This window comes from Phyllopteryx taeniolatus, chromosome 4, assembly GCF_024500385.1.
Source record: "Phyllopteryx taeniolatus isolate TA_2022b chromosome 4, UOR_Ptae_1.2, whole genome shotgun sequence".
Classification (NCBI taxonomy): domain Eukaryota; kingdom Metazoa; phylum Chordata; class Actinopteri; order Syngnathiformes; family Syngnathidae; genus Phyllopteryx; species Phyllopteryx taeniolatus.
In genome coordinates, this window is record NC_084505.1 from 10,546,436 (window position 1) to 10,560,302 (window position 13,867).

Consider the following 13,867-nt stretch of genomic DNA (forward strand, 5'->3'; position numbering starts at 1 on the left):
ATACTGTTGTTGTTTTTTTAAACTTGAAACCTATTTTATTTGATTCCTTGGCCTAAATAATGTACACAAAGACACCAAATTGGTCATTATAGCTGTAACAGAAGGACAGGTCTCAATATTGTTGGCGGCCATTTTTTTTTTTTTAAATGTGTATACAGTATTTCCTATACAAAGTGTGACCTCACTTGTCCATCCATCCATTCTCCTATTCAGGGTCTATCATGACTTGAAGTCCAACGTCACTAATTAGAACTCTCTACCTTTGCAATCATTGTGACTCTTCTACTGCGTAGGAACGTAACTCCGTCGTGAAGCGAGGTCCATGAGGCCTGATTATTCACTCTGCTAATTGTGTGCGAGGGAGAGTGACAGTGGAGCCTGCGTGGGCTCAGTGTGTCTGTGTGTGTGGGGGGGGGGGGGGGGGGGGGGGGGGGGGTCTGTTCCAATAGTATCCCCAATCCGATACTATTGAGTGGGGGTGGCTTATAGTGGGAGGAGGTCCTCTCCGCTTTGCCCTTTGCGGGAGATGACTTTGAGCCTCCTCAAACCGCCGAAAGAAACCTGGTGTCGGGGGAGGCAACTTTGTGAGTTCGCTGCATTGTGCACCAATTCCCAGCGTTGTTGCGTCGCGGGGCATGGACGCTGTCGTGTCGAGGGGGCTTGTGTTCGATCCCCGCTTCGTGTAAAAGCCGAGCGGCAGCCTGCGACGCCTGTCCACGCCGCTCTGAGGGAACCATATCTGGTCAAAGTATTCGGTGCTGCTGTCACCCAGCCGGACCGTCCGGCTATAAATAGCGCTGGTGGAGGTACGTAAATACATGCAAAAGAATAGTTGAAGACCTAACATGAGTAAAGTACTAATGTGACTAACTGTACAATATATTACAAAATTTGGTCATTGTAGTCTGTGGTTTTGTATTGAAAGGATGAGGGTTTCCTTCCATTGAGATTGTCATGCGTTTTGGGTCCCCTCTTAAAGTTAGGACCCCCCCCGCCACCCCATATTTTTAGTTTTGATTGTTAATCTTGAATTAGATTGGCAGACTGCAGCAATCCTCATTGTGTCTCACTGCATCCTACCAAATCAATGCACATACAGAAACACATACTAGAGTTCTGACTTAAGTGTGTCAATACTATGTAGAACTTACATATATAAAAAAAAAAATAGACCAGTACAAACGCCTTGCATCATTAGGATCAGCCAACAAGTGCTGTGAAATGCAACAGTTGTCTGATGGCATGTTGGCCATCAGTTCTCGTGTGACCTACATTTTGTTTGTCTGCACAACATACTGAAGATGTATGACCGAGGTCAAGGTCACACTTTTCTGCTCACCTTTGATTTATCTGTGGATATGTAAATGCATTATTATAGTTTGAGAAACTTATTACCAATTTGCAATTGGAAATAAGATCATCGCTCACTATTATAAAGCCTTTACTAACTGTTAAAGTACTTTTTTTAAACAATCTTTTCATGCAAGTGTCACAAGTTAACTGCTGTAGAATGAAGCTAGAATGAAGTAAAACTGCTCATACTGTTCACTTACGTTAATTGTATTGCTTATATCGGGCTGAGCAGTCAAGACACTTTTTGATGTCGCAGTAACTTAAAACTTCCAGTTCTAAAACACCAAAAAGCAAAACACACCACTGGAGATAATCCTTTAGAATAATGTTCAGTGTGATATTCTGATATTCTCATGGGATTTGCTAATGTCTTGCGTGACCACACACGATAATTGTTCAAAAGTTTTGCTTGACTTTTGAGACATTTTTTAGGCATATGCCGTATATATCGATCTAGATCTAGCTCGATAGATAGATCAGATAGATATTAGGGATGGAGTGTTTTTTGAAAACCATCGAAACGGTTTGGTTTGACTGTTTCAGTCCGGTCCGCATGTGCCTCGTTTGGTTTGGGCATATATATATATATATATATATATATATATATATATATATATATATATATATACCACGAAAGGTGAAAAACCGCAAATTAGGATTTGCCCCCCCGCCCCCCCTTGGAATTTTTGTGGATGTGTATGTGGGTACCAGAATGTTTAAAATATGTAAACAGTATTTATACTTTACATATTTGAGACAAAGATTACAACAGTACACATATTTAATTAAATCTTTATTTATAAAATCTTATAGAGTAATTAACATTCATCAACATTGCCTTCTGAGAGAGGTGAAGAGGCTTGTGTTGGTGGCGGAGGAGAGGCTCTCACTTGACTCGTAGAGGGTTTAGGGTCACTCGGAGACTTTTGCTGGAGGCGCTGATGGTGTAGCTGGGGTTTTACCTTGGAGAAAAACATGGTGATGGGTAGTTGTTGTCTTTGTTTTTTCTTTTGCTTCAAAATTCCCCTGGACAAGGACATAACCCCGTCTCTTATTACGCGGAGTTACCACACGTTTCGCTTCCTTATTGAAGCAGTTTTGCGGATGTTTGCTTCCTCTTTCTTGATGTCCCGCACTGTAGATTAATTTACGCCATAATGGCATGCCACAGATGCATAACTTCTGCCCTCTTTGATCAAATCTAAAAGTGTTACTTTTTCGCTGATGGTCATCATCTTCTTCTTCCTCTTGGGCACCCTCCGGGGTGCCCAAGAGCTTTCGTAGGGGCACAGCGCTTCGGCGCCATTGTAAGGGCTTGCTTAGCTAATCAAAAAAATTATCACTTTAACAAAAAAAGTTATTGCGAACACAACAGCGTGGACGAGACTGGCGAGACACAACAAGGGAAGATGCTGGGTGAGGTTGCGATGATGCGCAGCCAATCAGATCACGGGATAAATCCACTCATGCTCTCATTGGTCGATGTCGCGCGGGGAACCAATCATGCGCCTTGTATGAGTGCCCGTACAGTACAGGCATGTACAAAGCCTCTGAGTCAACTCATCTCTTTGTTTGGCATGCAGGGAAACCTTCTCTCGCGCGAATCAACATGAAACAACGTGTCTTTCCGCACTATGGCTGCCGATATGGCTGTATTTTTTATTTTTTTATGGGAAAAACCCGCGAAGCACTGAAGCCGCAAAACGTGAAGTGCGAAGTGGCGACGGAACATATATATATAAAATTGTGTAAAGCACAATTTATTTGTGTCACCAACCATCAAATGCTGTAGTATTGAAATATTTTGACCAGGAATTTCATATCTCTGCTCTTGTGATTACAGCAGAATTTTGATATTTATTTATTTATTTCTGATTTGATGCTGGTAGAGCAAAACCTATACGATACAATCAGTCCTACGGGTTACATCAAAATGAAACAGTATCAGTATTTGATACTTTACCGCTACAAATATGATACATTTCCTAACTGATATTTGATCGTTCAAATATTGGGTTTGTATGACTAAGAAAGGTGTTTTAAAGTGTGATGTGCCAATTACTTACCATATACCTTATTTGTTCTTTAATATTAGAGAGAGAATGTGCACCTTAAGAAATGTTTGATTGTAGCAATGAAATGCACAAAACTCCAACATCAACTTCAGAGACACGGAGAAATAAAATGTTCCCCATCTGCTCACATGTAAAGTAACTTGTATCTGAGGCTGATATGTTTAATGACACTGACATCATGTGCTGTGACTGTCTGAGAACACTGAGCAGGATTAGTCTGCTGAACAGTTTAACAACAAGTCTTGCTGTCCGCTCTGTTTTTATTCATTGATTTATTAGCTGCAAAGACTTTTTTGGCAACTCTTATGAGATCTTTACAGCCCCATGTTTTGTAGTTGATAAACATTGGGTTTATTTTTAAAAATGCACGCTACTATACTTTCAGAAAGTGCATCATTTTACAACCCAATTCCAATGAAGTTAGGACGTTGTGTTAAACATAAATAAAAACAGAATACAATGATTTGCAAATCATGTTCAACCTATATTTAATTGAATACACTACAGAGACAAGATATTTAATGTTCAAACTGATAAACTTTATTGTTTTTAGCAAATAATCATTAACTTAGAATTGTATGGCTGCAACACATTCCAAAAAGGCTGGGACAGGATCATGTTTAACACTGTGTTACATCACCTTTTTACAACATTTGGGAACTGAGGACACTAATTGTTGAAGCTTTGTAGGTGGAATTCTTTCCCATTCTTGCTTGATGTACAGCTCCAGCTGTTCAACAGTCCGGGGTCTCCGTAGTCATATTTTACGCTTACTAATGCACCACACATTTTCAATGGGAGACAGGTCTGGACTGCAGGCAGGTGTGTTTAGTAGCCGCACTCTTTTACTACGAAGCCACGCTGTTATAACACGTGCAGAATGTGGTTTGGCATTGTCTTGCTGAAATAAGCAGGGGCGTCCATGAAAAAGGCGTTGCTTGGATGGCAGCGTATGTTTCTCCAAAACCTGCATGTACCTTTCAGCATTAATGGTGCCTTCAGAGATGTGTAAGTTAGCCATGCTATTGGCATTAACACACCATCACAGATGCTGGCTTTTGAACTTTGCGTCCATAACAGTCCGGATGGTTCTTTTCCTCTTTGGCCCGGAGGACACGACGTCCACAATTTCCAAAAAACAATTTGAAATGTGCGGCACGGTGGCCGACTGGTTAGAGCGTCAGCCTCACAGTTCTGAGGACCCAGGTTCAATCCCCGGACCCAGCTGTGTGGAGTTTGCATGTTCTCCCCGTGCCTGCGTGGGTTTTCTCCGGGCACTCCGGTTTCCTCCCACATCCCAAAAACATGCATTAATTGGAGACTCTAAATTGACTGTAGGCATGACTGTGAGAGCGAATGGTTGTTTGTTCCTATGTGCCCTGCGATTGGCTGGCAACCAGTTCAGGGTGTACCCCGCCTCCTGCCCGATGACAGCTGGGATAGGCTCCAGCACGCCCGCGACCCAAGTGAGGAGAAGCGGCTCAGAAAATGGATGGATGGATGAATTTGAAATGTGGACTCGTCGGACCACAGAACACTTTTCCACTTTGCATCAGTCCATCTTAGATGAACTCGGGCCCAGAGAAGCCCGCAGCGTTTCTGGGTGTTGTTGATAAACGGCTTTTGCTTTTTATAGTAGAGTTTCAAGTTGCACTTACGGATGTAGCACTGAACTATATTTACTGACATTGGTTTTCTGAAGTGTCCCTGAGCCCATGTGGTGATATCCTTTACACATTGATGTCGTTTTTTGATGCAGTGCCGCCTGAGGGATCGAAGGTCACGGGCATTCAATGTTGGTTTTCGGCCTTGCCGCTTACACGCAGTGATTTCTCCAGATTCTCTGAACCTTTTGAGGATATTATGGACCGTAGATGATGAAATCCCTAAATTCCTTGCAATTGTACGTTGAGGAACATTGTCCTTAAACTGTTGGACTATTTTCTCACGCACTTGTTCACAAAGAGGTGAACCTCGCCCCATCTTTGCTTGTGAATGACTGAGCAATTCAGGGAAGCTCCTTTTATACCCAATCATGGCACCCACCTCTTCCCAATTAGCCTGTTCACCTGTGGGATGTTCCAAACAGGTGTTTGATGAGGATTCCTCAACTTTCCCATCTTATTTTGGAACGTGTTGCAGCCATAAAACTCTGTTAATGATCATTTGCTAAAAGCAATTAAGTTTATCAGTTTGAACATTAAATATTGTGTCTTTGTAGTGTATTCAATTAAATATAGGTTGAAGATGATTTGCAAATCATTGTATTCTGTTTTTATTTATGTTTCACACAACGTCCCAACTTCATTGGAATTGGGGTTGTACCTTGTCAGTGGCCTTTGGCTGGTGACCGCTACTTGGCTATTTGGTCTTAAAAGTTAGTGTGTTGGACCCTAATTTGTATTTGTATAGCACTCCATAATAATCACTGTTGTATTCTAGTCTCTAAAGAAAAGTACCATTTGTCATTGTTATCAATCAATGAAGATTATTATTATTATTATTATATATTATTATTATCAATCACTATCATCAATCTTTGTCACGCCAGGATGGCCGAATGGTTTAAGACTATCATCAATCTTTGTATGACAATTCTTGCAGTTTCAGCTATAGGCTATGTCCTGCTCGCTCAGTGTCGTCGTAACGAAGCAGAAGCTTTGGGAAAGCTACATAAATACTGGCCCAGCTCTGTTTGCTATCTGCAGAGCAGGTCAGCTTCTTCCACAGCGTTATTTGGATTTCAGCCCACTTCTTCATCTGTGCTTTTGAAAACTTGTCTCGTCATGGATGGTGCTTAGACAAGGCAAAATAAACCTCCCCACTTTTCAGCATGATCTATGTTCCTGATCAAATAGAAAATATTCAGTACAGTGCCATTGCAGTGTTATCTCGCACGTTTTTCATCTGTTTGTTTTGCCCAATTTAATTTCATTAAATAGGACATTTTCTCCGGGCACTCCGGTTTCCTCCCACATCCCCAAAACATGCATTAATTGGAGACTCTAAAAATTGCCCGTAGGCATGACTGTGAGTGCGAATGGTTGTTTGTTTCGATGTGCCCTGCGATTGGCTGGCAACCAGTTCAGGGTGTACCCCGCCTCCTGCCCGATGACAGCTGGGATAGGCTCCAGCACGCCCGCGACCCTAGTGAGGAGAAGCGGCTCAGAGAATGGATGGATGGATTATATATTGACCCCATTGAAGTTATTTTTACTCCTTTTATCTAGTGAGTCATTGCCAACATGTTGTTTGTGTCAAACACTTGGAACCCACAGCAAGCAGACCTGAGAAGAAAGGAAAAACAAAAACACCTTTGGAAATGGATACAGTAATATTTGACTTATTTCTACTTGTTTGGGAAGAAATGCATGTAAATATTTACTGCTGTTCGGTTCACAACAGAATACGATGTGCGAGAGGAAATTAAAGAAGACAGAGAGAGTAGAGAGAGGTCATTAAAAACACACCACCTCTCTTCTTGAGTTGTATTGTCACTCTTTAATCGTAAGGTGTTCTTTTCATTAAACACACAATTAAACCATATTTGTTGTAATAATGATAAAATAATACAAATTATAAGATAAAATTAATAATGTTATGTGCTTCCACTGATGTAAAACTACTAAAAATTACTATTACGACAAATGCCAGTTACCTTATCAGCTTGTTAATACAGCTGACGGTTAGCTTTGAAACTGTGTTTGAATGGAGACGAGAAATAATTCGATGACGATCCAACATCTAAGCCAAACATTGGTCAAATAAATAATAATAAAAAAATATTACTTTGATTGTAAATCCTAAACTCTCTGTACTCATTCTACTTCTGTACAGGTCAATACAGTCTTGATCTGCTGCAAAAGGTAACTATTAGTTCATTTCATATAAGGCACGTCTGTTAAGTAGCAATAAACAATGTGCACTTTTATTTCAACTGGTTTGTTTCCATTCATAGCTAATATTCTTCAGCCTTTACAACATATGTGAAGTTGTCCCAGCTGCTCATCGGACATATTGTATTTCTCATTCGGAAGCCTTTACTAAGGTAAGTTGACAGCCCCCCACTCCCTTTGCTCCATGCTTCTGCATTATAAATCACACGTTACTGTACTGTACTAAACTTTGGATTTTTTTTCACTAATTATAAGAAATGGTTTGCAATTCTGTAAACACTCATTATCTAAGCTCAACATTTGAAACTTTCTTACCACTTTTGAAGTTTGTCTTTAATTCTCATTTATGGTATTTGGGGGGGAAAAAAGAAGAAAAAAATTACAAGTCACCATCCATCCATGCATCCAGTGTTCTTCTCCATATTTTCTACTTGTGCTATTCCCAAATGTTGGGGGGAACCTATCCTCCATGATTTGCTGAAAAACTCACCTATTTGTTGTTTTAGTGTTCAGTGCTGTCTAATATACAAGCCATTGTGGTGCCTTGTTGAAGCAAGTGGAGGAGCTTCATTTACTGTATAGTCGACAGATCTGTCCGTCTGCCAGTCCTTCCTCTGTCCATGCATCAGTCCATCCACCCATCTGTGTGTCTGAAGTAGACACAGCAATGTAGATCAACAGAATTAATATTCCTTTTCCTGTCCCGTTTGCCACTTGTTGTTAGGCAGAATTCGTGAAGCAAGTGATGTGTGGCACAGCACGATGACAAAATTGGAACTCCCATACCAACTAGTCAGCCACACTCTCCAAATGTCACAATACATTTGCAATTGAATTAATTACTTCTCCGTACTAAATATAAAAGATATATTGGAAAGAAAGAAAAACAAATGTCTGGACAAAGCGACTAGAGTTTAAAAAATGGCCTGGGCGAATGTCATTGTGACACTGGCGTTTGTTTTTGCAGGTGTGTGGCATCATGTCGGTGTTGAGGAAGGAGATGGAGAAGTACAGGGACATCGACGAGGATGAGCTGCTCATGAATCTCTCAGAGGAAGAGCTGCAGCGGTTAGAGGATGAACTGGTGGAGCTGGACCCTGATGTAAGTTTAGTTTCTGCCAGTGTGCTGCTGGTGTCACCACAGAATTATGGAGTCATGCAGGCCCTAATACTCTAGAGCAAGCTGACTTTAACATATTAGCATCACCTACAGCTCTGTTGTTATGATGGCTCGTAGTGTTTAAGATGATGTTGCGTGTAGTCTGTGGGCCCATTAGTTATGTTGTTATTGAGTTGTGCTGTGTGGTGTACTGTGGATTAACAGAGGCAATACTGCTACTACTTGATCCCCCATAAGCATGTGTTGTAATCAAATGAAAAAAATCAAAGTAATGTGAACGCTCCTTTATCACGGAGGATATGTTCTAGACCAACCAGCAATAGGTGAAAATCTGCCATATAGAGACCATATTAAAAAAATGAATAAACAGTATTACTTAGTGTTGCACCAAGTACCGATACCAGTACCATCCCGAGGTATTTTGATGTCAAAAATAGCACGGTAACAGTTTTTTTTAGATTTTTTTTTACACGGTACTCCAATATACTGAAGGGGTGTCCTCTTCTTCTTGTGCTGAATTACTTGCTGCATCTCTTACAATAGACCTCAGAGATGCTCAGCATGTTGAGGCACAACACGGTACTACACTGAAAGCGCAGAACTCTAAATTGAGACTTGCCTGTATGCTATATAAACCCATAAAAAGAAAATAGTAAGCCTGCCAACAATGATGTGTGAGATAGCAGAGTTCACTCTTATGTATAACAGATTTACTGCAGTGTTTGACAGGGACTTTTATATGAAACAAACAGATACATTAGCTACAAAAAATAGGAACATTTTATTCATGCACATCAGTTGGCCAAGTTAATCACTACTCTGTATTAAACATACAAATTGAAAGAAAGGAAAAGCAGAACCATCATCTGGTGGGGCACTGACCCCTCTTACCTATAATGAAGAATCACCACTCATTTTTCTATTAGGGTATGTGCCTGGGAGGTGAGCCTCTTCCCATAACCGCCCCTTACCCCCAAACACAGCTGACTTCCCATTCTGCATTCTTGTATGATGTGTGTACGACACATGAACCCCACAAATGCTCACGTTTGAGGTGTGTTTTTGAGGAAAAAGTAAAATTGAACTCCAAACTGACTCACTTCTGAGCTGTCCAATTCATATTCATATTTCAGTCTGTGACACATATGGGAAAACATCACATCTTTGGTCATTTTTGCACACAGGTCAAAAGTGTTCCCCCAAATTGAACAGTGAGTGTACATCCATCCAAGTTGCAATCTTTGGTGGGCTCATTGCAGCACATGGCATGATCTCTCTCTGGATCTCATAGCCTCAGTGATATATCATGAGTCAAAGGGGTGGCACCTGCTGTGATTGTCTCCTCAATGCCAAAAGGGGGCAAGAGAAGGATGACTGTTAGTAAGGCTATCCTTCGTTATGTCAATGCTGCATAAGTGCTTGCGCGTGCGTGCATGCGTGTGTGTGTGTGTGTGTGTGTGTGAGTTTGTGTGTGCGTCACAGAGACTCATGCCAGAACAGCAAGACCTTGTGACTCAAACATGGAGAGTCAGAGTGTGTGTGCGTGCTTGCGTACATTAGTGCGCCTGTTTATGAGGGTAACCAATTACAGAACAGTAAAGTGCCCTTTTGGTCTGAAAAACACTAACCTTCCCAGCAGGACTGCTTACGTCTATTCCTGGTCTTCCTAAAGTTAGAAACAACTCTAGAGGCAAATATATAATATAATTTAATAATTGGGCGTCACGGTGAGCGACTGGTTAGCACATCTGCCTCACAGTTCTGGGGACCGGGGTTCAAATCCCGGCCCCGCCTGTCTGGAGTCGATGGAACGCGAGGAATTAGCGTGCTTCCAAGTTCCAAATCCCTTGCCAAAGGTGAACGACTTGACAACAAAAATTTTACTGTACCAAAAACAACATGTTCCGTACTCCAGAGACTTGTGTTTTCTATTCCTCAGAGTTAACACTCCCGCCATGCCACTCTCTCTCTCTCCCTACGCTCTATGGCACAATAGACAAATATAACCATGGCGTGGTCACGTGACTGCCACGTCAATGCCCCACATTCAACATGGCCACCACGTAGGCATGGAAATATGTGAGTCCCATTCTCTGACTGCATTGCACCATAGCGCCAGTAAACAACAGAGGCCAATTCTGGCACTAACAGCAACGGCAGTTTAAAATGGAAACTATTTTTGGACACATCGTACATTTCCCATGGTCTGTTTTATCCCATATCCATTTTATCGAGGTCTGTTTTATTGAGGTTCCACTGTATAGGCAGAGACTGGGACACACGTATTTGCGGTTCACAGATACACAATATGACTATATCCACCCAACAGACATGCCCGTGCCGATGTGGCGTTCATGTTGAATGTGGAAACATTCCATCAAAGGCAATGCATTGACATATGGTGGCCATGTTGAATGTGGCAACATTTCCAGACGTGGTGGCCATGATGGCAGGAGTTCAATCTATTGTCGCATGGCGATGGTGTTTGAGAGGAATATGACACACAGGTCTCTGGAGTCTGGAGCATGCAATTTTTCTGGTACAGTTGTCAAGCAGTTCGTCTATGGCAATGGATTTGGAATTAGGAAGCACACTAGTTCCTCACGGCTCATGAAAGCGACCTGGCTCAACTTGCCGCTAGTCACTACGACAACAAGCATATCAGACTGGTAAGAAAAAAATTTCAAACATTTTGAAGATTTGTTATATTTATTTACAGCAACTTTGTACAGGAAAAAAAGTTCAAAACAATCATTTTGGGTCCATATGGCCACGAAAACCAAAAGTGCTTCACTATAACTGACAATCGGCTGTAACGGACAAGCCCCTGCCACTATTAGTTCGTTAATTTGAGGTTCCAGTGTCCTTCAATATACACAAAGATTAAACACTAATTATACAAATCCCACCTGTCGGCACATGCTACACAAAGACATTTTGAATATTGTTAACAAGTCTGCAGTTTAACACAAAGACAGTGGTACAATATCAACGAGGGGTCTAAAGACTGACTGCTAACGTAAAATCGCAGCCAGCCTGCACTAAAGGCAAAAGAGTCCTTTTTTATATCCAGTAGTGACGAACGAGTGCAGCAGGTGGTGTTCCCTGAATTCAATCGGCAGTCAGCCAGGGCTGTCAATCAGGGATAAGCAGTCTGAGATTCTCAGCAAGGAACCAGCGCACACAGAATAACATACAAACACAATGGCATGAAAATACAGTTTGATGGCCAGAAAATACTGTGTGTAACACTCGCATGATGCTGTCTTGAACGGTTGATATTTTAGCTAAAATCTACAACTTTGGGATGTTCAACTGAGCACACTAGTTGCTGTCTATGATAATTACTTAATGCTTGCCTTGTATTACGTAGTATAGATATAATTACTGGTCCTTATACGGAAGGAACTTAAAATAGAAGAACATCTAGAGACGGTCATAACACAACAGCTTCCATTCTTCTGGACGACTTCAGAATCAGAAACAGAATCAGAATCATCTTTATTTCCCAATTATGTCCAAAAAACACACAAGGAATTTGTCTCCGGTAGTTGGAGCCAATCTAGTACGACAACAGACAGTCAACTGACAGAGAACACTTTTGAGACATAAAGACATTGAGAAAAACAGTCACTGAGCAATAAAGGGTTGCTAGTTATCTGGTAATGCCGGTACAATTTTTTATTTATTTATTCATTTATTTTTTGACAATTGTGCAAAAAGATGTCCTCTAGCACTTAGAGCAGTTCGAATGACTAATCTCGCAATAGTCCGGTGCAATGACCATTGTGCAAAGGGCGCCGAGACTTCAAGGAGTATATGCAGTTTAAAGTGACTAGTAGCGCGATAATCTGGGACAATGTTGATTGTGCAAATGTTGCAGATACTCCTCAATCAGTGTGCAAATGGGGCAAATGCTACTCTGGCATGAGTGGCCAGTATTGGTCAACAACACATATGCAAATAGTGCAGCGTGGCGAGACTACTACAGTGAGTGCACGAGTAATGTATAATTGGGCTGACATAAATGTGACAACAAACTCAAGACAAAAAAATTGGCAGCATGTTGCAATGGAATTGTAGGTTAACTGTTTAGGAAGTTAATGGAAAGAGGGAAGAAGCTGTTGGAATGTCTGCTAGTTTTAGTTTGCATTGTTTGGTAGCGCTTACCTGAGGGAAGGAGTTGGAGGAGCTGGTGACCAGGATTTGGAGGGTCCAAGAAGATTTTGCATGCTCTTGTCTTAGTTCTGGCAGCGTGCAAGTCCTCAAGGCTGGGTAGGGGGTTACTGACAATCTTTCCAGCAGTTTTGATTGTCCGTTGCAGTCGGAGTTTGTCCTTTTTTGTAGGAGCACCAAACCAGACTGTGATGGAAGAACACAGGACTGATTCGATGACCGCTCCTGTGGCGAAGGATGCCAATCCACAATCATCTCTACAGTCTTGAGCGTGTTCAGCTCCAGGTCGTGTCGGCCACACCACAGCTCCAGCCGCTCCACTTCCTGTCGCTATGCAGACTCGTCACTGTCCTTGATGAGGCCGATTACAGTGGTGTCATCTGCAAACTTCGGAAGTTTGACAGCCGGGTGCGTTGAGGTGCAGTCGTGCGTGTAGAGAGAGGAGAGCAGCGGAGAGAGCATATTGCAGTGTGTCTGTGGGAATTTCTGATGCCAGCATCTGAGCCTCGCACATGAGTTGTTGTCATGTTTTAGTGTCTTCTGAGACGAGAAAGTGGATGCCACTAAAGCCTGAGTCTCTCCCCTACTGAGCCGGCCAGTGGCTGCTGTGTGAATGCTTACCAGATGAGGTACTGAGTTGCCATGACTGAAATGAAAGAGAGGGACGACGCAGTCAGACAAGAAAGGATGAGATGAGTCTCACACTGTTAAAAATAACACAGTGGAGCTGAATGTAAGAGACATGTTTTCTGTGATGTAACTGTGATATGAGAAGCCTGGCTGTGTCAGTGATATACACCTTAGCTTTCCTCATGCTGTTGCGTGCTGTGAGAGTATATGTGAAGCCCTACTGGAATAAAATTGCTGTTATTGTGTACATTATTTGTTCTTTTGGGTCAGTACAGTGGGAAGCCAAAGGCAGATTAAAAAGACTTCGAGTCATGAGAAGAGAGCGAGTGAGTCCACAGAGTGTTGAGAGCAAAGATAAGATATGAAGCTATAAGCAGAGCTTGTAAGAGCTTGATTTTGAATGTGCCTTTAGGTTAAAAATAACACAGGGAGCAGCAAAGCTGTGGGAAATTTCTCAGCCCACTATTATGCACGAGTATACTGAATAAAATCACCAAACACAACAATAGGTACCCCTAGTGAATCCAATTCCCTGGGGGGTTATCCGATATAGCCGATTGTCCGTTACATTGAATTGAAATTATTGTTTTGCATTTTTTTCATGGCCTAAAACGCCC

The 13,867-nt window shown here is 41.8% G+C and overlaps 1 protein-coding gene across 6 annotated transcripts in view; it reads left to right on the forward strand.

Annotated features, from left to right (window-relative positions):
• The first annotated feature begins 479 nt into the window (after window positions 1-479).
• tmod1 (tropomodulin 1) overlaps window positions 480-13,867 on the forward strand; it is a 45,126-nt gene continuing 31,738 nt past the window's right edge. For 2 of the 6 annotated variants that reach the window (XM_061769363.1, XM_061769362.1), the window contains exons 1-4: window positions 480-806; window positions 7,266-7,294; window positions 7,387-7,476; window positions 8,292-8,426. In XM_061769363.1, coding sequence (XP_061625347.1) covers window positions 527-806; window positions 7,266-7,294; window positions 7,387-7,476; window positions 8,292-8,426 — 534 coding nt within the window. In that variant the 5' untranslated portion in view covers window positions 480-526. The remainder of the gene's footprint in view (window positions 807-7,265; window positions 7,295-7,386; window positions 7,477-8,291; window positions 8,427-13,867) is intronic. The other 4 variants (XM_061769368.1, XM_061769367.1, XM_061769366.1 and 1 more) reach the window with 3 other exon arrangements.